The following is a 23,103-nucleotide window of genomic DNA, read 5'->3' on the forward strand; positions in this document are numbered from 1 at the left end:
GCTTCCTGTCAAAGACGGGCAAAGTGGGCGGTGACTAGAGTAACGAATAATCTCGTGGGCTTGTTGGGACTATTGAGGGGAAGGACCGCAAGTTTACCTACTTGCCAGTGAGTATTCTTTTTCCGTTTCCGGTTTTATAAGTGGTTCCGCCAGAGTTGGGAGGCAGCAGCCCCTGGGTTACTTTGAGTTAGGGTTGCTGCTTTTGGTGTAGAAGACGGGAACCGCCTGTGTGCCGACATTTCGGAGAAGCGGTCGGGGTTGCGAACAGTCAAGTGGAAGAGAAGGAGGTGACTTGTACAAAGAAAGTAGGTGTCGTTTGCCCTAGCACTTGTGGGCCAGGAGCAGCCCAACCACAGGCATCATTAAGCATATATATATTAAGTATGTATATATATCGAATAGTTTGGAAGAAGACTCTCACTCCGATGTAAATAAAAGTCACCTGTCTGTTCACTGACAGAGATAACCACTATGTGTTTTGGGATATTTATTTCCAGTTATTTCTATGTAAATGTATACATTTGTATTGGGTTTTGTACAGCAGTGGGATCACACTTTATATACTGTTTTGTAACTTATTTATCATGAGAACTTTTCAGTATGTGAAATGTTCATCTGTGACAGTATTTAGCAGCTGTGTAATAGTATGTTCCAGGACTGTACTATCATTTTTTTCCAATCTCCTATTTTGGGCTATTTAAGTTGTTTGCAGTTTTTCACCTTAAGAATGTGATAAATCATTGTGGACGTGTCAAGTTAATTCTCAGAAATGGAGTTGTTGCTCAAATTGTTTTCTTTCTGGAAAAGTTTTTGCTTCTCTGCATTCCAGCAGCAAGTAAGAATGTGTGGCCCTTTATTCACACTCTTGCAATATTGTTTCATCTTTACCAACTTAATGGCTTTGTTAAATAATCTTCCATTTGCTTTTCTTTGTTTACTAGTAAAGCTTAACTTTCCAAATATTTTTGCCTATTTGTACCTCTTCTTTTGTGAAGTCTCTGTTGGTATCCCTTGCTATGGACATTTTCTTAGGTGTGGCTTTAGTTTTCCTCCTCTTTATCAGAACTGGAGTTGCTGTTTGAATTCTAGGGTGGGATAGATCCATCCTCACTTTGACTTTCCCTTTTATCAGTAATTTTTTCTGCTACTGACATTTGAGGAAGTCCTTCCTAGCAATCAGCTTGCCTGTTTAAAGTATGACTTATTACAGGAACAATTTCATTTCCTATATACATTTTTATTAACTCTTGTCTTAAAATGTGACTTGTCACACACACACACACATAAAGAAATCCTCCCTTTTCATAGCATTAGCCAACTTGGGGGCCAAATATAAAATATCAAGTACCTCGGTGGAGTTCTTCTGGATGGACTCAAAAATAGAGTTTCTCAACCATGAGAACAGGAGCTTATTATAGCAGAAGGAACACTGCAGTAGAAATTTGGTGGCTTGGGGGCACCTGCATGGCTCAGGCAGTTAAGCATCCATCTCTTGATTTCGGCTCAGGTCATGATCCCAGAGTCGTGGGATCGAGCCCCATGATGGGCTCCGTGCTGAGTGTGGAGCTTGCTTAAGATTCTCTCTCCCCCGCTTGCACGCTCTCTCTCTCCCTCTAAAATAAAATAAAAAACTTTAGAAGGAAAGAAATTTGGTGGCTTTGATTCTAGTCCGTGCTGTAGCTAGAACCAAAACTATAAGCAAACAAGTCTATAAAATGAGGGAATTGGATTAGGTCCCTTTTATCTGAGTATTTTATGATTTGTTTATTTTGTGGTTTTCACACACACTCTTAATCCATCTGTTTGTCACGTGGGGGTGGGGGGTGCATCTAATAACATATGCACCAAGAATCTTTAAGCCAAGACTCATGATAATACTTAATCAGTAAAAGACGGTTTTAAAAGTGTGGTGCGTGTGTGAAATAGTATGTCTCTGTGACAACATGTGTATAGATATGGGAAGGTCTATGCATGCTAAGTAAAAAAGCGCAAAGTGAAGAAGAGTGGGTAGAGTATGTGTGCCGGACATCTGTCATTTGCCTCTCCAGATGCACTCTTTCCTTCTCTAGACTGCTCCAGGACCACGAGACTTGGATGCCTTCTGCATCTCCCCTGCCCTCTGGTTCCAGTGTGAGTCACCCAGTGGGCACATTAGGAAGAGATCAGACAGACGGAGAAGAGTGGCTGCATCCCTTAACTGCAGGCTGACCTCCTATACGACAGCCTTCTCCACCCGGCGTTCCCCACCACACACTTGTGCTAACTACTCCCTGCTGTAGCTCCTTCAGGCCTCAGGGTGGGAACAGCGCCCTGCTCTTACTAGCCCAAGTACAGCACTGTACCTGGTGTGTGCCTGTACCCTGCCTTAATGAAAATCTTTCGAAATTACCAAATTTGAGAATGTTATCTTTCTCCTGCTAGAACCCTGGCAGATAGAATAGCCTGTCTTTGGGGTAAAAGAGGGAAAAAACATAGGAATGCACATTTGTATGTTTTTGTAAATGCATAACAAAACTGGAAGATACATGAGAAATTAATGAAAGTAGCTACCTGCTGTGTGGGGAGAAACAGGCCAGTACTAACAGGGCCAGTTGAGGGCAGAGAGAGGGAGGGAGATTTTTCACAGTACACCTTTTTGAAATTTTTTTTTTTAACGTTTATTTATTTTTGAGACAGAGAGAGACACAGCATGAATGGGGGAGGGTCAGAGAGAGAGGGAGGCACAGAATCTGAAACAGGCCCTGGGCTGTGAGCTGTCAGCACAGAGCCCGACGCGGGGCTCGAACTCACAGACTGTGAGATCATGACCTGAGCTGAAGTCGGACGTTCAACCAACTGAGCCACCCAGGCGCCCCCACAGTACGCCTTTTTGTATTTATGTTTCTTTTCAAGCTGGTGGACTTGCCAGCAGTTTGTGCATTTAGTGTGTTGGGGTTTTTTTTACTGTTGTGATACTATGTTGTATCAAACTATTTCTTTCCTCTGAGAATAAAATATATGTGTATTAACTACTACAATTTTTTTTTTTTTTTTAATTAGGACTCATGCACTTAATCTGTCTTTAAATATTGCAACTGTATTTCAGGACTGACAGTAAGGATAAATATTTGGATTATGGCAAGATGAGCTTCCTGTTGCCCAAGCTAACTAGCAAAAAAGAAGTAGACCAAGCAATAAAAAGTACTGCAGAGAAGGTATTGGTTCTCCGATTTGGGAGAGATGAGGATCCAGTCTGTCTGCAGCTAGATGATATTGTAAGTGAATTTTTTTTTTTTAATTTTTTTTTTCAACGTTTTTTATTTATTTTTGGGACAGAGAGAGACAGAGCATGAACGGGGGAGGGGCAGAGAGAGAGGGAGACACAGAATCGGAAACAGGCTCCAGGCTCCGAGCCATCAGCCCAGAGCCTGACGCGGGGCTCGAACTCACGGACCGCGAGATCGTGACCTGGCTGAAGTCGGACGCTCAACCGACTGCGCCACCCAGGCGCCCCGTGAATTTTTTAAATAAATGGTTTGTTTTTTTGTTTGTTTTTTTTTTTTAACATTTTTTATTTATTTTTGGGACAGAGAGAGACAGAGCATGAACGGGGGAGGGGCAGAGAGAGAGGGAGACACAGAATCGGAAACAGGCTCCAGGCTCCGAGCCATCAGCCCAGAGCCTGACGCGGGGCTCGAACTCACAGACCGCGAGATCGTGACCTGGCTGAAGTCGGACGCTCAACCGACTGCGCCACCCAGGCGCCCCGTGAATTTTTTAAATAAATGGTTTTTATTAAAAATCTGTATGTTCTCACTTCAACATCTACAAAGTGCATGAAAGGCAGTGGCCGGGCCTGGAGATACTGCTTTTCATTTGCTGGCACGCTTTCACTAGTAGCTGGTCATATGCCTGCCCTGAGCTAAGCCCCCAAACCCGTGATCCTGCTGAATCTGTCCTAGACGTCCCTCCCCACCAGTAGCCATCCAAGTTCAGTTTCACCAACAGAGCACTAGAGGACCAGAAACACTTATTTACTCTGTGCTCACAACAGTGGAATAATTACCATCACTGTAACTACTCCCACACAGGGAGATGAATGCCAGGGACGTCAGGTGACTTGCAGAGCTGGGGTTCGAACTTCTTTTTCTCTGCCTGCAAATAAGCTTTTCCAGTGTGGTGCCTCCAGTGTGTGCCTGATGGTAATCTGATTTCATAACACGTCTTCATACTCTGATGAGTAGGGAGGGGAGTATGGGACAAAGTGTGGTTATTCTTGTCTCTGTTATAGAGAGAGACTGATCCCAGAACTAACACCTCTTCGCACCATTTCTATTGCTGCCACACACAGTGTGGATCCAGTATAAGAATCTTTATTTCTGTGATTAAATATGAATGCTGATGTGTTAATCTGAGGGAGGAATGGGCCAGAGGATTATACCCTCAGCCATAGAGGGAAGGGAATATCAAAGGCCAAGAGTATAGACTGAAGCCAAGCTGCCCAAGTTCAAATCCCAGCTGTACTGCTTAAAGTTGTGTGACCAGGGGCAGATTACCCAGTTTCCTCATCCAAGAAGTGGGGACTATAATAACCTCATATGAATGTTGTAAGGATCAAATGAGTTAATAAGCATAAAGCACTTTGGACACTTAACGTGTAATAACCGCCAGACAAGCCTTCACTGTTTTTATTATGATTATCATTTAAGGGGGGATTGGAAGGCAGGAGATTGGGGGGAATTTCAGTGTCTGCCGTGTATATTTCTGAGTTGTTTTTGTTTAAGCGAACATGGATTTCATAAATCTATAAGAAGTTTATAAAAGTTTTTTACAACCAAAAATCAATTTAAAAAAAAAGAGAGAGAAATGTATTCACACAGTTTACCCAGGGCCCTGTCTGAATGATAAGGTTACATTGTGTCTAATGTGGAACTCAGGGGAGATTTAGCTGCCTCTCTCATTGTAACCTACATGTCTCTATTTGCAGCTTTCTAAGACGTCTTCTGACCTGAGTAAAATGGCTGCTATATATCTGGTAGATGTGGACCAAACTCCCGTTTACACGCACTATTTTGACATCAGTTATATTCCATCTACTGTGTTCTTCTTCAATGGGCAGCACATGAAAGTGGATTATGGGTAAGTTAGATTGAACTGAAGTCATTGCAGCTGTGAGGGGTTCTTTCAACCAAGCAGTTCCAGTAACTCACCTGCCTATGAGGGTGGCTCTGTGAGCCCTGCGTTGGTTCTGTGTCCTCAGGTGACCCACTCCTTGGTCATGTGAAACTTTGGCACAAAAATGACAGCGTATCCAGTATGATTGGCAAATGTTAACCTCCTACGTAAGTAGGAAACAATTGAACAGTTTGTGCAGCACTAACTATCCTTTGGTGTAGAGAATATAGAACAGCTTTTTTAAAAGTTTCTTAGGAATTTCATTTAAAACAAAATGTGTCATTGTTCTTAAACTTTTGGGACTGGTAGGCTGCATTTATGAAAGAAGTGTTCCTTCCGGCAAACTGAGACATGTTTCTCTCTGGCCAAGTGTCCTATCTTCTGCCACTCAGAGAATTCTGATGTCATTCTTCAATTCTGTCAAGAATAAGCACCATGGAATCTTTAACACCTTCCGTTGTATCCAGTCAGCATCCTAGCACTCAACATGTATTTTCAGTGTGTCCATAATTCTTAACACTTCTCAATGTGGTTCAGGTGTCTGCTTGTTTAGATCTGTGTATCTGTTTTGTCATTATCTACTTGAAAGTGCATTAACCATTACCTGTTTTATTTTAAAGCTGTTTATTCTCCTAGGATACAGGTGATAGAAGTTAATTTGATGCAATCTTTTTTTTTTTTTTTTTTTTTTTTTTGAGAGCATGCGCAAGGTAGGGAGGGGCAGAGGGAGGGGGAGAGAGAGAATCTTAAGCAGGCTCCATGCCCAGTGTGGAGCCCCTCACAGGGCTCACAACCATGAGATCATGACCTGGGACTTTTAACCGACTGAGCCACCCAGGCACCCCCCTGGTGCAGTCTTTTTAAAATGTGATTTATGACACTATTTGCCAACTTAAATATGTAAAAATTTTAACTTAGCAATTGCATTTCCAAGAATTTATCTAAAGGGAAATAATCATGAAAGTGGGCAAAATTGGCTGCCTAAATATTCATCCCACCATTATTTAGAAAGCAAAATACTTGGAAAGAAACTAGATGTTCACAGAAGGACACTAGATGTCAGTTTCATATGATGTTATAAATACAAGTTTAATGACTTTGAAAGAGATAGGTTTTATGTTAGTTGGAACATTACAAAATAGTTTGCGTGATATAATTACCATGATTTTGAAAAAAGAAACACACGTGTGTACACACACGCACACACGCTTTGGAACAATATGTACCAAAATGCGGCCTTTGACCTCACTGGTAATGTTTTTTTCTAAAAAATTTCTGTAATAAACATAACCGATGTTTGAAATAGGGAAAAAAAAACGATTTTGTACCCCCCACTCAAAAGTATAAGTGAGGGGAACTCAGAGACGGTGACCAGTTAACGGGTTCTGCACAGCAAGGCCAACAGCAGTGGCAACCAACTATGCCCATCCCAATGCTCAGGGAATTCTGCTTGATAAGGAACTGAGAAGAAATTGAGGTAGATTTTGAAGGGAAGGCTCTTCACCTGGTAGGGCTCACATGCCCTCCCAGTGGCCCACGGCTCTGCGTTTAATCCTGTATCAAATGGGCCCTGTACTCACAAACGGAGAAATCAATGTTGGGCTTTATGTCTGAAGTCTCCCTCAGGAACAGAAAGTATCAGAACTGTGCTTCATTTTATTTATCCTGAAGGTCTGCAGCGAGAAATCGCTAAAAGTTCTGAGCGTGGTTGTTTTTCTCCCGTGCTCTCTAGGTCTCCCGATCACACTAAGTTTGTGGGAAGTTTCAAAACCAAGCAAGACTTCATAGATTTGGTTGAAGTAATTTATCGAGGAGCAATGAGGGGAAAGCTTATTGTCCAAAGTCCTATTGATCCCAAGAATATTCCCAAATATGACCTTCTCTATCAAGACATTTAAAGCATTCATGACTATCAAAGTTGAAGAAAAAAGCACGTCTTGAAACAGTACCTGAACCCAGCTGTGCCGTTTTCCTGGAGTCCTTCGGACATGTGTTCAGCATCCCAGCAGAGAAGAGTGCTGACTTGGGTAGAAAATACCCCACCCTCAAGTAGAAGACCACGCTGGCACTGCAATGGGCAGAGATGCTTAAATGTCTATTCCCTGCAAACCCCAGAGCAGTCAAGACCACCGGGGTCAATTTCCCAAGCGTGATTTTTTTTTAATTTTTATTGTGCTTCTCTTTATTCCTTAAGATGATACAAAATCCTTCTAAACATTGGCTAGTATATTTATGTTGACTTTGATATACAAGTAAAATAGAAAATCATTTCCCGTAAGAGCAGAAGTACTTATTTGTTTACCCTAAATGTACCCACACACACACCCTCCCCCTCCCCCTCCCCCGTTTCTCTACTCATGTATTTATCTCATGCTCTCCTGTCTCCAGTCCCTGTTATCTCAGTTTCTCTTGGAATAAATATTTCTCTACAGATAGTGAGAAAATGTTTTATTTTGGAAACTTTCTGGTTTAAACTTTTATTTATTTATTTTTATTTTTTGAGAGAGAGATTACAAGCTGGGGAGTGGCAGAGACAGAAGGAGACACAATCTGAAGCAGCCTCCCGGCTCTGAGCTGTCAGCCCAGAGCCCAACGCAGGGCTGGAACTCACAAACTGTGAAATCATGACCTGAGCCAAAGTTGGATGCTTAACCGACCTAGCCACCCAAGTGCCCCATCTGGCTTGAACTTTTAAAACAGTATCCCAGTTTGCTCATTTGACTAGCTTTTGTTATTAAATTGCCCAAGAAATGGGACGCTGAACCTTTACCATCCAGCACCCAATTTGAGCTAAACAAATTAGTAAGTAGCAGCAGATTTCTCCCAGAAGTCCAAGTTCTGCCGCTTTCTGAAGCAGAGGATTTTACTTCAAGGACTCAAGACCGGAAAGAGATGTCAGAATCGTTAGAAATAACATCTTTGTGGTATTTGCCCATTTTAATAACTTTATGAAGAATTCTTGCTCTGCCAGCAGCCCTGGCATAACCTGCCACCACTTGACAAGTCCCTGCTTCTCTCAAAACCTCGCTGGGCCTCTGGATACTGACTTTGTAGAACAAAAGAATAGATGCAGATCCGGAGGGCAGTGGGCCAGACGTGGATTTGCTTGCCAGACGCTGACGTCCCAGCTCTGTGCAGACCAACACTGTCTCTGCAAGTTCATTCTCCCCTCACTGGGCACTTCCTTTACAAGCCTTTTCTGAAAAAAGAGATGACCACCCATCCTGGTTCTCATTGACGTGGCATAGAAGGAAGGCCACTGTGGGTTTTTGCATCCTTTGCTGACGACAGGAGAGAGCTGCCCCAGGGATAAGACATGGAACCGTAGCAACCATCCCAGGACCATTAGGACCAGCCCCTGGATGAAACGTGAATGTGTGGAGAAGAACAATAAAAACCTGTGTCCCTGATGATGCTATTGAGCTGCTTAGTGAACTCTATACCTGCCTCCCTCCAGAAAGAATAAAATGTCTTCATTGCCTGTCACTGTTAGTTGGATTTTCTGTCACAACTTCAGTCACACAGTATTTGACATGTGGTAGGTGCTCAGATACCAACAAAAACTCAGAACTTGCATGCATAAAATTGTCATATCTTCTTTCTTCCTGAGGTCTTTAGGGAATGTTTCTCTGAAGTCCTGATTTTTAATTTTTTTTTTTAATGTTTTTATTTATTTTTGAGACAGAGACAGAACATGAACGGGGGAGGGTCAGAGAGAGAGGGAGACACAGAATCTGAAGCAGACTCCAGGCTCTGAGCTGTCAGCACAGAGCCCAACGCGGGGCTCGAACTCACAGACTGTGAGATCGTGACCTGAGCTCAAGTCGGACGCTTAACCGACTGAGCCACCCAGGCACCCCTTTTTTTTTTTATTGTTTTTGTTCCTATGTTAGTTACTTTCCATTCCACAAGTATTGATTGAGTTCATACCAAATGCCCTGCCCTGTGCTCCATGCTACAGAAATACAAGTGACTCCTGAATGGTAGAAGGCTTTGTAGTGGAGACAATGCCCAAACCTCAAAGGAGGGTAGGACATACTTGTGTGGAAAGGGAGAGGCATTCAGGAGAGGGTGCCAGGAGGAAGAAGCCCAGATGCTGGAGACAGCAGAACATGTTCAGAGAGCCACGCGGAGTTCAGTGTCACTAAAATCCAAGGGGTAGACCAGGAGGGCAGGAGGAGCTGCTGGGGAGGAAGCTGGAAATGATAAGTGAATTGAGAAAATGCTGAAAGTTTTCTCTTACTGTTTTCCTTCGGGACAGTGGCCAGAAGCCACTTAGTGCAATCAGATAGTTCTTCAAGACAAGTGGAGTATTTTTTCTTCAAGAAAATTTAGTGCTAAAGCTATACCAACCGAAAAAGAACTGTATTGAGAGATATTTTGTTTATGTGTGTGTATAATTCTTCAGTTTCTGGCTATTCTTTCACAGCTTTTAGAATATAGTTGTAAGGTCTTCATTGGTCTCTACTAGCTCTAACCTGTTGAAAAGTGTGGATGGATCTAGAGAGTACACCTGAGGACAACTTCACAGTGAAGGGCAGACCCTGGTGCGAGAATACTGACATCAGCATTTTATGCCATGAGAAGGAGAGGCCATATTTTCATAGGACACAAAGGTACATTAATGAAAGGTCAGTGTACTGAAGGCTTAAACAGCAGGAAGGAATAGAAGAAGTTAGAAGAAGAGCCTTCTGTTTACAGGGGTTCTGAAACCTTTCTTCTGGGAGACCCTTAATAGCAAGACCCTGTCTTTGTGAAAGGGAAGACTCAGGTGGCTTGCATTTGGCTCCCAGTAAAGGATAGGTTTCTTCCAACTGGGAAAAGCATACCCTATTGAGGAAGAGACTTGTAACTCTTTACCAAGTTCCAGAATGCTCATAGGGATGTTAGGGACCAGCTGTTTTAAGCCCCTCTGGAAGGAAACCAGGGACCGATGGCAGGGAACTGAAGGCACTTGGCAAACATGTGGCCACACTATGATCTGGACTCACCAAGTCCAGAAGTCCTGCCTTTACCCCGTCTTACTTTGTTTTCTGAAGGCTGGTGTGTTGGAGCACAAATAATAAAATACTGCCTGTGCCAAAACCCTTGTTTTCATCCCACGTTGAGCTAGCCTCTTCCTCATCAGCCCGCACTCTTTCCCCTAACACACTTCAAAGAAGAGGATGCAGTGTAGAGAGCTGAAGTTCATATCCAGACGGACCTGGGTTCAAAGTGAATTCAGCCTCACTATCTAATAGGTGTATGGCCTTAAACAAATCACTTAACTTCTCCAAGTCTGTTTTCTTGTCTATGAAACCAGGGTAACAGTGACCTTTCTGAGGCCTGCTGTTTGGTAGGCACTCAGTCAATGAGTATGATCCCCAGGGTGGGAAAGTTTGTTTCGTCTTACAGATTTTGAGTTGGCTTGGGGTGTTTTCTTCCACACTCCTGGTAGACTCTATACCACTTAGCTGCTGCTGTACCATAAATGAGAGAATAAAAAAGGCCTGAGGCTAAAAATAGCACAGAAATGACTCAAAAGAAATCCCTTTATTGATTGACTCAGCACTGCTTCACACCCCATTTTATCCCCTCTCTTCCCATCTAGTTTCCTCTCTTCCAGAGTAAAGTCTTGCTGTCAGGCTAGGGCTCCCAGCCAGACAGCATTAGTTGCCAGCTGTGGTTTCCTGAATCCAGGCCAGGATGGAGGGCACTTTCACGTACACGCCATACTCAGCAACCCTACAGCTCTTATCAAAGCTCAGGATTCCAGCTGCATACCAGGTGTTGTCGTCCTCGTCGTGAACGGCAAACGCACTGCCAGCATCACCGTAGCAAGTATCTTCCTGAAACTTAGACAAGCCAGCACAGAAGGTGTGCTCATTCAGTATGGGCTGCACCCCTACAGGACTCTTCGGTGACTTCTTCTCGGGCACTGTGCTGCCTTCGTAGTGCTTCACACAATTCTCTTGATCAGCCACAGGCAGCATGACGTACTTCAGTAGCTCAGTGAAATTAAAGTTGGTATTTCGCCCCCATCCAGACACATAGCCCACACGCCCCACTTCTGCATAATCTTTTGAAGGTAGACAGATGGGCATTACTCTCTCATCAATGGGCACCTTCTGTTTGAGTTTGATGAGCCCGATGTCTACATTGGAGTAGTTAGGGTGGAGAACCACCTTCTCAATCTCCACAGGCTGATTTTTCCCCACATAGAGTTTTAAAGTTGGGGCAATGTCTTTTGCTTTTGCATCATCGTTATGGCCCAGGAAGAGATTTTTAGCCGTGGTCAACAGCCACTGTTCACTGATCAGTGTGGCCCCCGAGGTGAGATTATGGTGGGAGACCATCTTAGCCTGCCAGGGAAAGCTGCCTTTGGCATCCACTGATCCACCCATGATCCGCTGCACCTGATCCACCGGGTTCTTGGGCTTTCCGCACACTGTCAAGGAAAGCAAGAAAGTCAGGAGCAGAAATGTCAGTCTCCCAGTGTAGGAAAGAGGGGCAAAGCATTGGCAATTGCTGCTGTCTAAACTGTTGTGTTAATTTCTGCACAGCTAGGAATATTTACACTCCTTGCCTTACCACCTGCTCCCCCCATTTCCATTGTTGACAGTTTAAAGTGGCTCTTTTTTATAAAGTTGTTTACATCAGTAGGGCACAGTTCTATTTCCTGCTTTTCTAACTCATGAAAAAAAACAAGTAGTGCTGAGATTTTCAAATCTCAATGCTGAGACTTTCCCTAAAAGTCATTGTGAGGGTGAGAAGCTATAAAAATTCATTCTCCCTAAATAAAGAGCCATCTGTTGCAGCGTTGGCTGGAACTCAGATTTTAGGTAGAAGGCAGCTTAGCGATTCTACACCACTAGTCATAGAAGAAGGCAGACAGAATCCTCCCGTCCCAGGAGGGAAAGGGAAGGAGCAGTAGCTTTTCCTAATAACCGGAACTAGAAGTCCTAACCCGTCTCCAACCTGCTGCCTCATACTTCCATGGATTTCTTTTTGTTCTGTCCTCCCATGACTAGTTCTTCCTGGAGCTGGCTGTACACTTGACCCTGGGCTGCCTAGGCGGCCTCTCTGTACACACAGGGCCTTCTGATTCTCTGGGGGCAATGTGGACAGTGGATTCAGTCAATACCCCAAAGACCCAAATGAAGGAGATCCTTAGTGTACTTTTTTGGAGAGCCATCACCCAAATGCTCACTTATCGGCCTGACCATTTTGGGTTCTCCCAGGTCCCTCATCTTGGCCCTGTGATGCTCAGAGGAAGCCACTCAGGAAGGATGTGCCTGCCCACACACTAGACTCTCAACACCTACCTTTGGTCAGCTTCCCAGGGCCCCTGGCTTCCTACCTGCTTCACATTCGGGAAGTTTCTCTCCAATGGCCTTGTTTGTCCAGTGCTTCTCACTGTTTAATGTATACTCTCCTGAAGCAAAAGGATAGAAAAGAGTTAAAAGACACTGAATCTGGACCCAGCATGAGGAGAGGAGGTGTTTAAAGAGAATCAGAGAAAGAGAGGAGAAGGAAGGGGAAGGGAGGGAGGGAGGAAGGGAAGAGCAGTGTACTAGAAGCCAAGTGGCGGGGGTGGGGGGGGGGGGCGGGCAGCAAAGCCCAGCAGGACAGATTTGTTGTCATGGAGACACAGTACAGAGTAGGAACCAGGGTTCAAATTCTGCCTGTTCATCTTACAGGCTACCTGAACTTGAGCAAGTTATTCAGCCTGTCTGTACCTCAGTGTCCTCATAAGGAAAATGAGAGTAACAGTATCTCTTCAGAGGGTTTTGTAAGAACTAAGTGAGCAGATATACATCAAGAACTTAAAACAGTGCTGGGAACACAGTACTCACTAGTAAGGACCACCCCTTGTCATCACTGGCACCACCCTTGGTTGTTTTTTTTTTTTTTTTACCACATCTCCTTTTGGAGATGTAGATCTCACTCTGAGATGAGTAGGCTACATGTTATCACCTCCCCTTAACAAAGGAGAAAACTTGGAGCTAAAGTTAATTTGCCCAAAAGGCCACAGCTACTGGTGACAAAATCGCTATTAGAATCTACCTCTTCTGGTTCCAAGGAGAACATGTAAGTTTTCTGGCCCATCACCCTTGGCCCTACTCATCATGGAAAGGCCGGGATGGAGGAGGGTGCAGGGACATGGTCCAGGTCTTACCGTCTCCTTCGGTGCGCAGTTTATAGAGGGGCTTACACTGGTAACGAACAAAGTGCTCTGCATAGCCATTCTCAATCTCTGGGGGCTTTGGAAGGCTGACCTCTGCAAAGGAAATGCAATAGGAAGAGGGGGTTCATGTTCAGAAACTCATCCCAGAGACCCATGAAAAGAGTTGAGAAGAAGCTGTTCTGCGTATCAACTGCCCTCCACCTCAAATGGAAGCCAAAGGGAAGGCCATCCCCCCTTTTCTCTGGATGGCTCTCCAGTGTTCTTCACGGGACTGAAATACCAGAGGTTAAGATGAGAAGGAGGAAGTGGCTCTTCCCAAAGAGAGGGTGTAGATGTGATAGGGTCAATGAGACCCAGCAGTGCTGGGACATCCAGCTCCCACCCAAACCCAAAGACCTACCTGTGTTATCCGTGGCATTGCCAGTGTCCACTGCGAAAATCTGCCCCCAGAACAGGAGGGCAACGACAGCTCCCAGGGCTCTGCAGAGACAGGACAAGAAGGGGTGCACAACTGGTCTCCTTGCTTCACACACACACACACACACACACACACACACACACACACCTCCCATTAGCCAGCCAGAGAAGAAGGTACATGGAAGTGTTAGAACCAAGAAGTTGCCTCCTGCCAGCACCCATATACACAGTCCACTCGGGTTCCAGTGTGGTCCGTGCTGCTGGGAATTCTACATGAGCCTCAGAGAGGAACCACCAAGATAGGAAGGTACATAGGCATGTGGGCCTCAATTTCTGGCAGCATTGAGGAAACATTAAGTTGCTAATAATAAATGAGCTCTCCTGGAAAAAAAAAAAAAGAGCCTCCGACACCAAAGGCGCTGGGCTACAGGATAATAGCTAATAAAGTGTGGGTAACTTGAAAATGGAAAGGTAGGGATTTCTTATGCTATTCCCTAGACTTTTTAATTTTTTCCATAAGTAGATGTTTTAAATATACAGAATTTATGGTTTTCCTATTATTTTATGATGATTTGCCTTTAGGAAACCCCAAAACACCAAAAGGTCACCAGGAAGATAACGGGCTTCCTGAAAGCATGACCGTAGACATGGGCATTGACGCATAGGCGACACTACCAGGTAATCATTTCGCTGACAGAAGCCAACTGTACAGAGATTGCTTAGTTAAGTATGTAGTCTTGTTATTTCAACCTTTAAAAAAGGTTTGGTTTTTTGGTTTTTTTGGGTTTTTTTTTTGCTTTGATAAAATCTCAGTGCCTTAATTGGGTCACTCAAATGTGTTACTATTGGTCTTACACATTTTTTAAAACAAACAAAAAAAAAATCTGCTAATAAACATATCTTAAATACCAGAAAGCCTACTATGGGAGCCTCTGGCATCCCCTGTAAAGATGAAGATTTTGTAACCTCGAGGAAAAAGATATTGTTTAGAGTAAGTCACATTCTCATGGACACAGAAAAGCAGAAGATTTAGCACGCTAAGCTAAACCCCTTAATTTGCTATAGTTTAGCCCAGTGGCCCTATTTCTTTGTTCTTGATTTCCATCTCTCCTTTGGTTTCCCCCATACCTGAGCTGTCCCGTGGGTACAAGATGTGCACAGAGAAAGATGACATGAGCAAGGGAAGGAGGGAAGTGGCAGAACCATGGACTCACCTCATCTTTGGTTTGTCCTGCCGGATGGAAGAGCAGTGCTGTGGGAGCTACCTGCTGATGCTTTTATGCCTCCGGTATCTCACTCCACCCCCTTCTGGGTTTCGTAATTGCTGTGTCTACACAACTTTGACCTTGTTAAGGTCACTGCATTTTCCAGTAACAGAGCCACAAACAATATGCCTGTTAAGAGCTGAGCTCTTGCTTCACGCTTGAGTTGCCCCTGGTGTTTCTTTACAAACCCCAAAGAAGCCTGGCCACGCCATGACCCCCTGTAGCTGCCCAAGTGTTTCCCGAAATCAGTCACTGTGCAGGAGTGGGGGAGGAAACATCAATCTGTGTCTCTTTGTTTTGGAGAGTTTTCAGCACTGAGGGAAAAAAAAAAAAACACTTCTTTGCCTTATTTCAAACGCCTTATAGATGTTCCTGCAACCTGGCTGAGACAGGGCTCTAAAGAAAGCATTTCCTTTTCACAATCATCTTCCCCACCCTGTGTTGACATCTCCCTATTGCTTAAAACTTCTCCAACCTGAAATCAGTAAAATGTATTTATTGTCTTCTCTGATAGTTCTTTGCAAGAAATCACACAAAATGGTTAAAGCTGTACTGTAGGCTGCTGCAAACCATGCTCAATGGCAGTAGTTCTCATGGTATTGTAATCCAGTAATTAATACAGACAGCAGGTGAGGAAAATCAGTATGCTTCAGTCAAATGTCTGCACTCTTTATTCCAAGTCCTACTCAATTGAACTCAATAAAATACTGCTTTGTTCATTAAAAAAAAAAAAAAGATCAGTGGTTCTTAAGTTATAATGTACAAAAGAATCACTTTGAGATATTGGTGGTGGCACTGATGTAACAGCAAGATCACTGGAAACAGCATAGGTGTCCATCAGTAGGGAATGGGTGCAAACGAGCAAAAAGCAGAATTAGACCTATAAATACTGAGAACAAAGTGATGGCTGCCAGAGGGAAGGGATTGAGAGGATGGACAAAATGGGTGAAGGGGAGAGGGAGATACAGCTTCCGGTTCTGGAAAGAATAGGTCATGGGAATAAAAGATACAGGGAATACAATTAATCATATTGTAATAGTGTTGGAAGGTGACCGATGGTAGTAGCTACACTCGTGGTGAGCACAGCATAACATACAGAGATGTTGAATCACTATGTTGTCCACCTGAAACTAATGTAACATTGTGTGTCAACTGTACTCAAAATACTTTTAATAGGGGGATGGCTAAATAATGTGGTATATTCATATAATGGAATACAGATCTTCCACGCCTTGTGATAGGGCTGCATCCTGATAAACCATCTTAAGTTGAAAATATTGTAAGACACAAATTCATTTAATACACCTGACCTACCAAGCATCAAAATTTAGCCTGGCCTACCTTAAATGTGCCCAGAACAATCCCATTGGCCTAAGTTGGGCAAAATCATCTCACTCAAAGTCTCCTTTATAATAAAGCGTTGAATATCTCATGTAATTTATTGAATACTGTAGTGAAAATGAAAAACAAAGTGGTTATGTGGGTAAAGAATGGTCATTAAGTGTATTGATTGTTTACCCTCATGATCGTGTAGCTGACTGGAAACTGCCGAGCATCACAAGAGACTATCATCCTGCATATGACTAGCACGGGCAAAGATCAAAATTCAAAGTGCAGTTTCTACTGAATGCATGTTGCTTTCACACCATCATAAAGTCAAAAAATCAGAAGTCGGGGGTGAGGAGCTAGGTGAGCCAGGTGATGGGATTAAGAGATATGAACTTCCACTTATAAAATAAATTAAGTCATAAGGATGTTATGTACAGCATAGGGAATATACTCGATAATATTGGAATAACTTTGTGTGGTGACAGATGGTAACTACACTTACCATGATGAGCATTTCATGCTATATACAAATGTTGAATCATTATGTATCTAAAACTAATAGAATAGTGTACGTCAACTATACTTTTTTAAAAAAGGAGGAAAGAAAAAACTCGTTAAGTTGAACCATCTTCAGTCAGGGACAATCTGTATTACACAGCTGTGAGAGTGAACAGACAATGAAAAAACATGGAAAACCATAAGTTTGAAAGAAAGTGGCAAGTTTCAGGAGATTACGTTAAGAATGATACCACTTTGGGGCACCTGAGTGGCTCAGTCCGTTAAGCATCCAACTTCAGCTCAGGTCATGATCTCACAGTCTGTGGGTTCGAGCCCCACATTGGGCTATGTGCTAACAGCCCAGAGCCTGGAGCCTGCCTCAGATTCTGTGTCTCCATCTCTCTCTCCCCCTCCCCTGCTCACGCTCTCTCAAAAATAAATAAACATTTAAAAAAATATATTTAAGGAAAAAGAATGATAACACTTTTAGAGAGCTCAAAAACAAACATACTTGGAAAAAGATTCTTTGATCCAAATCACAAGCAAAAACAAAAAATAGATAAATTTAAAACTTTTGTGCATCAAAAGACAATATCAAGAAAGAGGAAAGACAATCTATGAGTGGGAGGAAATATTTATAAATCGTATCTCTGACAAGGATTTAACATCCAGATATTCTACAAAAACAACAAAAACACAATCCAATGAAAACATGGGCAAATGCCATTGACGGATGAATGGATAAAGAAGATGTGTGTCTGTGTGTGTGTGTGTGTGTGTGTGTGTGTGTGTGTGTGTGTATACACAATGGAGTATTACTCAGCAATCAAAAAGAATGAAATCTTGCCATTTGCAACTACATGGATGGAACTAGAGGGTATTATGCTAAGTGAAATTAGAGAAAGACAAATATATGGCTTCATTCATATGAGGTGTTTAAGGTACAAAACAGATGAACATAAGGGAAGGGAATCAAAAATAATATAGAGGGGCGCCTGGGTGGCTCGGTTGAGCTTCTGACTTTGGCTCAGGTCACGATCTCACGCTCTGTGAGTTTGAGCCCTGCATCGGGCTCTGTCCTGACAGCTCAGAGCCTGGAGCCTGCTTCAGATTCTGTGTCTTCCTCTCTCTCTGACCCTCCCCTGTTCATGCTCTGTCTCTCTCTGTCTCAAAAATAAATAAACATTAAAAAAATGTTTTTAAATATTAATATAGAAACAGGGAGGGAGACAAAACATAAGAGACTCTTAAACATAGAGAACAAACAGAGGGTTGCTGGAGGGGTTGTGGGAGGAGGGATGGGCTAAATGGGTAACGGGCATTAAGGAAGACATTTGTTGGGATGAGCACTGAGTGTTACACATAGGTGATCAATCACTGGAATCTATCCTGAAATCATTGTTGCACTATATGCTAACTTGGATGTAAATTTTTAAATAAATAAATAAATACATAAATACATAAATACATAAATAAATAAATAAATAAATAAATAAATAAATATTACTTTTTAAAATGGGCAAATGATTGGAACCAACATTTTTTTAAAAGAAAATACACAAATGACCAATAAGCACATAAGCACATGATAAGATGCTCACCATCACTGGAAATATCATTACAGAAGTGCAAGTCAAAACCACAGGATGCCAAGGCACCTGGCTGGCTCAGTCGGAAGAGCATGCCACTCTCAATCTCAGAGTCATGAGTTCAAATCTCACATGAGGTGTAGAGATTATTTTAAAACTTTGATATAAAAACACACACACACACACAGGATGGCACTCATACCTACTAGGATGGCTACAGTCAAATATATGTTGGGCCCCTGAGTGGCTCAGTCAGTTGAGCATCCAACTCTTGATGTTGGCTCAGGTCATGATCTCAAGTTCATGGGATCAAGCCCCATGTCAGACCCTGGGCTGACAGCATGGACTCTGCTTGGGATTCTCTTCTCTTTCCCTGTCTCTCTGCCACTTCCCTGTTTGCACGTGTGCGCGCTCTCTATCACTCTCAAAATAACAAAATAAAATAAATATATTAAAATATACATATTTTCAAAATATATGTTTGAAATTGTATAATACATATATCTATGTGTATATATATATGTGCATATACATATATATGCACACATATATACATACATAATAAAGGTTGGCAAGGGTGTGAACAAGTCGGAACTGCCATATACTGCTGTAGGGAATATAAAATGGTGTAGTCTCTGTGGATAACACTATGATGGTTCCTCAAAAAGCTAAACATAGAATTGTTATATGACCCAGCAGTTCTACTTCTAGGTATATAGCCAACATAATTGAAAATAGGGTCTCTAAAAGATTCTTGTACATCAATGTTCCTGACAGCATTATTCACAATAACCAAAAGGTAGAAACAATCCAAGTGTCCTTCAACAAATGAATGGATAAACAAAACGTGGCATATATGTACAATAGACTACTGTTCATCTATAAAAAGTTCTGGCACATGCTACAACATGAATAAGCTTTGAAAATATTATGCTAAGTGAAAGAAACCGGACACAAAAAGACAAATATCGTATGATTCTACTTCTATGAAATATCTAGAAAAGGCAAATTCATAGACACAAAGTAGAGGTTACCAAAGCCTAGGGGAGGGGACAGAGGAGTATTATTGCTTAATGGGTACAGAGTTTCTGTTTGGAGTGATGAAAATTTTTGGAAATGGTAGTGATGATTACACAACATTGCAAATGTAATTAATGCCATTGAATTGTACACTTTAGAACTGTTACCAGAAAATTTGTTATATATACTTTATCACAAAAAATTCATAAAAAATAATAAACTTCTTTCTCTTGAGGCCAAAAATTTTTTTTTAAAACAAGCAGAACTAAACAATATGTCTTATAGGCCTAGATGCCAAGAAGAAAAAACTGTATTTTTAAATATTTTAAAAGAATGGAAAACACAAAATGTAAAATGTTACTTCTCATAGGGAGCCAGGAGGAAGGCATAAGAGAAAATCACATATGTAAATATAAATAAATTATTGTTAACAACCCAGCTTTGGGCTCTCTCCCTCTGCCTGTCTCCCCCACTCACACTCTTTCTCTAAGAAATAGAATAGAACAAGAATGAATAAATAAATAATTTTTCAAAACGTATGTTGGTATCAAATAACATTTAAAAAGTGAAGGAGGGTGGGGGAGAATCACCAGACAGACATTAAGAGGCAAAGCCCAGGCCCCTCCTTGCAGAGAATTGATCCAGTCTGAGCAGAGTCTGAGAATCTGCATTATAAACGGCCACAACTTCTCCTACTGTGTATACATGCTGCAACATGACTGCGCTGCTCTGTGATCCTGTGAAGCGGAGGTGGAAGTTTTCTCTTTGGGCTGCAAATGCCCCTCCTAGAATATCTAAAATGAGACATTTCTCACCACCACTGTAATTCGAATAAATGCTTACCCACTAGATGCATGAAAATTTGCATTTGTGGGAATGCAAGCTGGTGCGACCACTCTGGAAAACAGTGTGGAGGTTCCTCAAAAATTAAAAATAGAGGGGCGCCTGGGTGGCGCAGTCGGTTAAGCGTCCGACTTCAGCCAGGTCACGATCTCACGGTCCGTGAGTTCGAGCCCCGCGTCAGGCTCTGGGCTGATGGCTCAGAGCCTGGAGCCTGTTTCCGATTCTGTGTCTCCCTCTCTCTCTGTCCCTCCCCCGTTCATGCTCTGTCTCTCTCTGTCCCACAAAGAAATAAAAAAACGTTGAAAAAAAAAAATTTAAAAAAAAAAATTAAAAATAGAGCTACCCTACGACCCAGAAATTGTACTACTAGGCATTTATCCACGGGATACAGGTGTGCTGTTTCAAAGGGACACATGCACCCCCATGTTTATAGCAGCACTATCCACAATAGCCAAAGTATGGAAAGAGCCCAAATGTCCATTGATGGATGAATGGATAAAGAAGATGTGGTATATATATACAATGGAGTATTACTCAGCAACCAAAAGAATGAAATCTTGCCATTTGCAGTTATGTGGATGGAACTGGAGGGTATTACGCTAAGTGAAATTAGAGAAAGACAAAAATCATATGACTTTACTCATCTGAGGACTTTAAGAGACAAAACAGATGAACATAAGGGAAGAGAAACAAAAATAATATAAAAACAGGGAGGGGGACAAAACAGAAGAGACTCATAAATATGGAGAACAAACTGAGGGTTACTGGAGGGGTTGTGGGAGGGGGGATGGGCTAAATGGGTGAGGGGCACTAAGGAATCTACTCCTGAAATCATTGTTGCACTATATGCTAACTAATTTGGATGTAAATGCAAAAATATAAAAAAACAAGTTAATAAAAAAAAATTAAAATGAAGACTACTTGTGACTTTGAAAATAAAGCTTTTTTTCTCAAAAAAAAAAAAAATTTGCATTTGCCTGTAAACAAAACCTGAGCTCTATTATAACCGACAAGGGAGAGTTCACAGGCTCTCTGCCTTTGGCATCCTTTATTAACTTGACAATTAAGAGTATCCAGCCCAGGGCGCCTGGGTGGCTCAGTCAGTTAAGCATCCAAATTCAGCTCAGGTCATGATCTCACAGTTCTTGAGTTCAAGGCCTGCATCGAGCTCTGTGCTGACAGCTCAGAGCATGGAGCCTGCTTCAGATTCTGTGTCTGCCTCTCTCTCTCTGTCCCTCCCCCACTCATGCTCTGTCTCTCTCTCTCAGAAATAAATAAACGTTAAGAAAAAAAATTTTTAAAAGAAGAAAGAAAAAAATAATATCCAGCCCAAAGGCCTTCTGACTTGGAATTAGGATGGGACAAGATGAGGAGGTGACAGCTGAGAGTAGCCAGCCACAGGATGTAGGGAACACATTTTGTGGTGAGAACAGAAAGCAGAAAAGCTTAAAAAATTAATAAAGCAGGACAGCAGTTGGCAGAGAAACTTGAAGGGTAGAGTTTTGGTTTTGGAAGGAAAAAATTATTTTTTAAAAGTTCTACCATTATTGAAGTCTTGAAATTTTGCAAGCTACAGAAAAATAAAAATAAGAAAAAAGTCTTCCCATTATTTTGCACTCCAAGACAACCAATAACCACTATTAACACTTTAGTGTCATTTTCTTCCAGGCTTTTCTCTGTACATTCTTTTACATCGTGTTGATAATTCCTTATATCTATATCTATATCTATATCTATATCTATATCTATATCTATATCTATATATAATTTTTGTGGTCTGCCTTTTTTACCCAATATTACAGGCATTTTCTATGTAGCAAACTCTTTAAAACACTTTCAATGCCACATCATAGTCCTAACTTAAAGACGTGTCATGTATACTTTAAGTATTCCTTCATTGTTGGGACTTTATGATTCTAAATTGTCTGTTATAAATACCTTACATAAATTCAGGGAAGTAAGGTAGGAGGCCAGGCTAATTTTATTCCATATGGGTATACAATTGATCTAGCGTCATTTACTAAAAACATCAAATCTTAGACAAACATCAAATCTTAAAACATTAGGTCAAGATATAAAATATTTCTAGCACCCAGAAGACTATGTTGAGTTCCTTGCAATGAACACCCAACCCTCAAAAAGTAACCAGTATTCTGACTTCTGTCATGAGAGTTTTGCCTGATCTTGAACTTCATATAAATAGAATCAAATAGTAGTCACTTGTTTCTGGCTTCTTTTGCCCATCATATGTCTGTAAGAATCATCCATATTGTCACATTAGTTTGCTTCTTTTTTATTCCTGAGAAGTATTCCATTGTATGGATAAACCACAGTTGGTTTATCCATTCTCTGTTTATGGGTGTTTGAATTTATTCCAGTTTGGGCTATTATAAATAAAGCTACTATGAACTTGCTTGCACATGTCTTTTGGTGAATACATGTGCTCATTTTTCTTGAATAAATATCTTGCTGTGTCATAGGGTAGGCAGTGTTTAGATTTATTTTTTTAAGTTTGTTTGTTTGTTTGTTTGTTTATAACATGAGCAGGGAAGGGGCAGGGGGGGGGGGGGAGAGAGAATCCCAAGTAGGCTCCAACCTGTCAGCACAAAGCCCAACACAGGGCTCAATCTCACAAACCCTTAGGTCATGACGTGAGCTAAAATAAAAAACTGGACGCTTAACCCACTGAGCTACCCAGGTGCCCCAGTGGTGTTTAGCTTTAGTAGATGCTGCCAAACAATTCTCCACTATACACTCCCACCTGTAATATTCCAGTTGCTCAGATTCCAGTTGCTCCGTATCGTTGCCAGTACACTTCAAT

At 42.0% G+C, this 23,103-nt stretch overlaps 2 protein-coding genes across 6 annotated transcripts in view; one reads left to right on the forward strand and one right to left on the reverse strand.

Annotated features, from left to right (window-relative positions):
* Window positions 1-12: 12 nt before the first annotated feature.
* Window positions 13-23,103, forward strand: part of TXNL4B (thioredoxin like 4B) — a 45,255-nt gene continuing 22,164 nt past the window's right edge. The window contains exons 1-5 of one of the 5 annotated variants that reach the window (XM_019455397.2): window positions 114-305; window positions 2,070-2,130; window positions 3,086-3,254; window positions 4,967-5,118; window positions 6,887-8,640. In XM_019455397.2, the coding sequence (XP_019310942.1) occupies window positions 3,123-3,254; window positions 4,967-5,118; window positions 6,887-7,052 (450 nt within the window). In that variant the 5' untranslated portion in view covers window positions 114-305; window positions 2,070-2,130; window positions 3,086-3,122 and the 3' untranslated portion in view covers window positions 7,053-8,640. The other 4 variants (XM_019455398.2, XM_019455396.2, XM_019455399.2 and 1 more) reach the window with 4 other exon arrangements.
* Window positions 10,668-15,003, reverse strand: LOC109270682 (haptoglobin). The gene is made up of 5 exons (XM_019455395.2): window positions 14,953-15,003; window positions 13,722-13,801; window positions 13,313-13,414; window positions 12,494-12,568; window positions 10,668-11,581 (listed from the first exon to the last, which is right to left on the reverse strand). The coding sequence occupies exons 1-5, from the start codon at window positions 14,955-14,957 to the stop codon at window positions 10,803-10,805; spliced, it is 1,041 nt and encodes a 346-aa protein (XP_019310940.1). The 5' UTR covers window positions 14,958-15,003; the 3' UTR covers window positions 10,668-10,802.

The sequence above is a fragment of the Panthera pardus genome, unplaced genomic scaffold (genome assembly GCF_024362965.1).
Source record: "Panthera pardus isolate Hobbes unplaced genomic scaffold, ASM2436296v1 HiC_scaffold_19, whole genome shotgun sequence".
Classification (NCBI taxonomy): domain Eukaryota; kingdom Metazoa; phylum Chordata; class Mammalia; order Carnivora; family Felidae; genus Panthera; species Panthera pardus.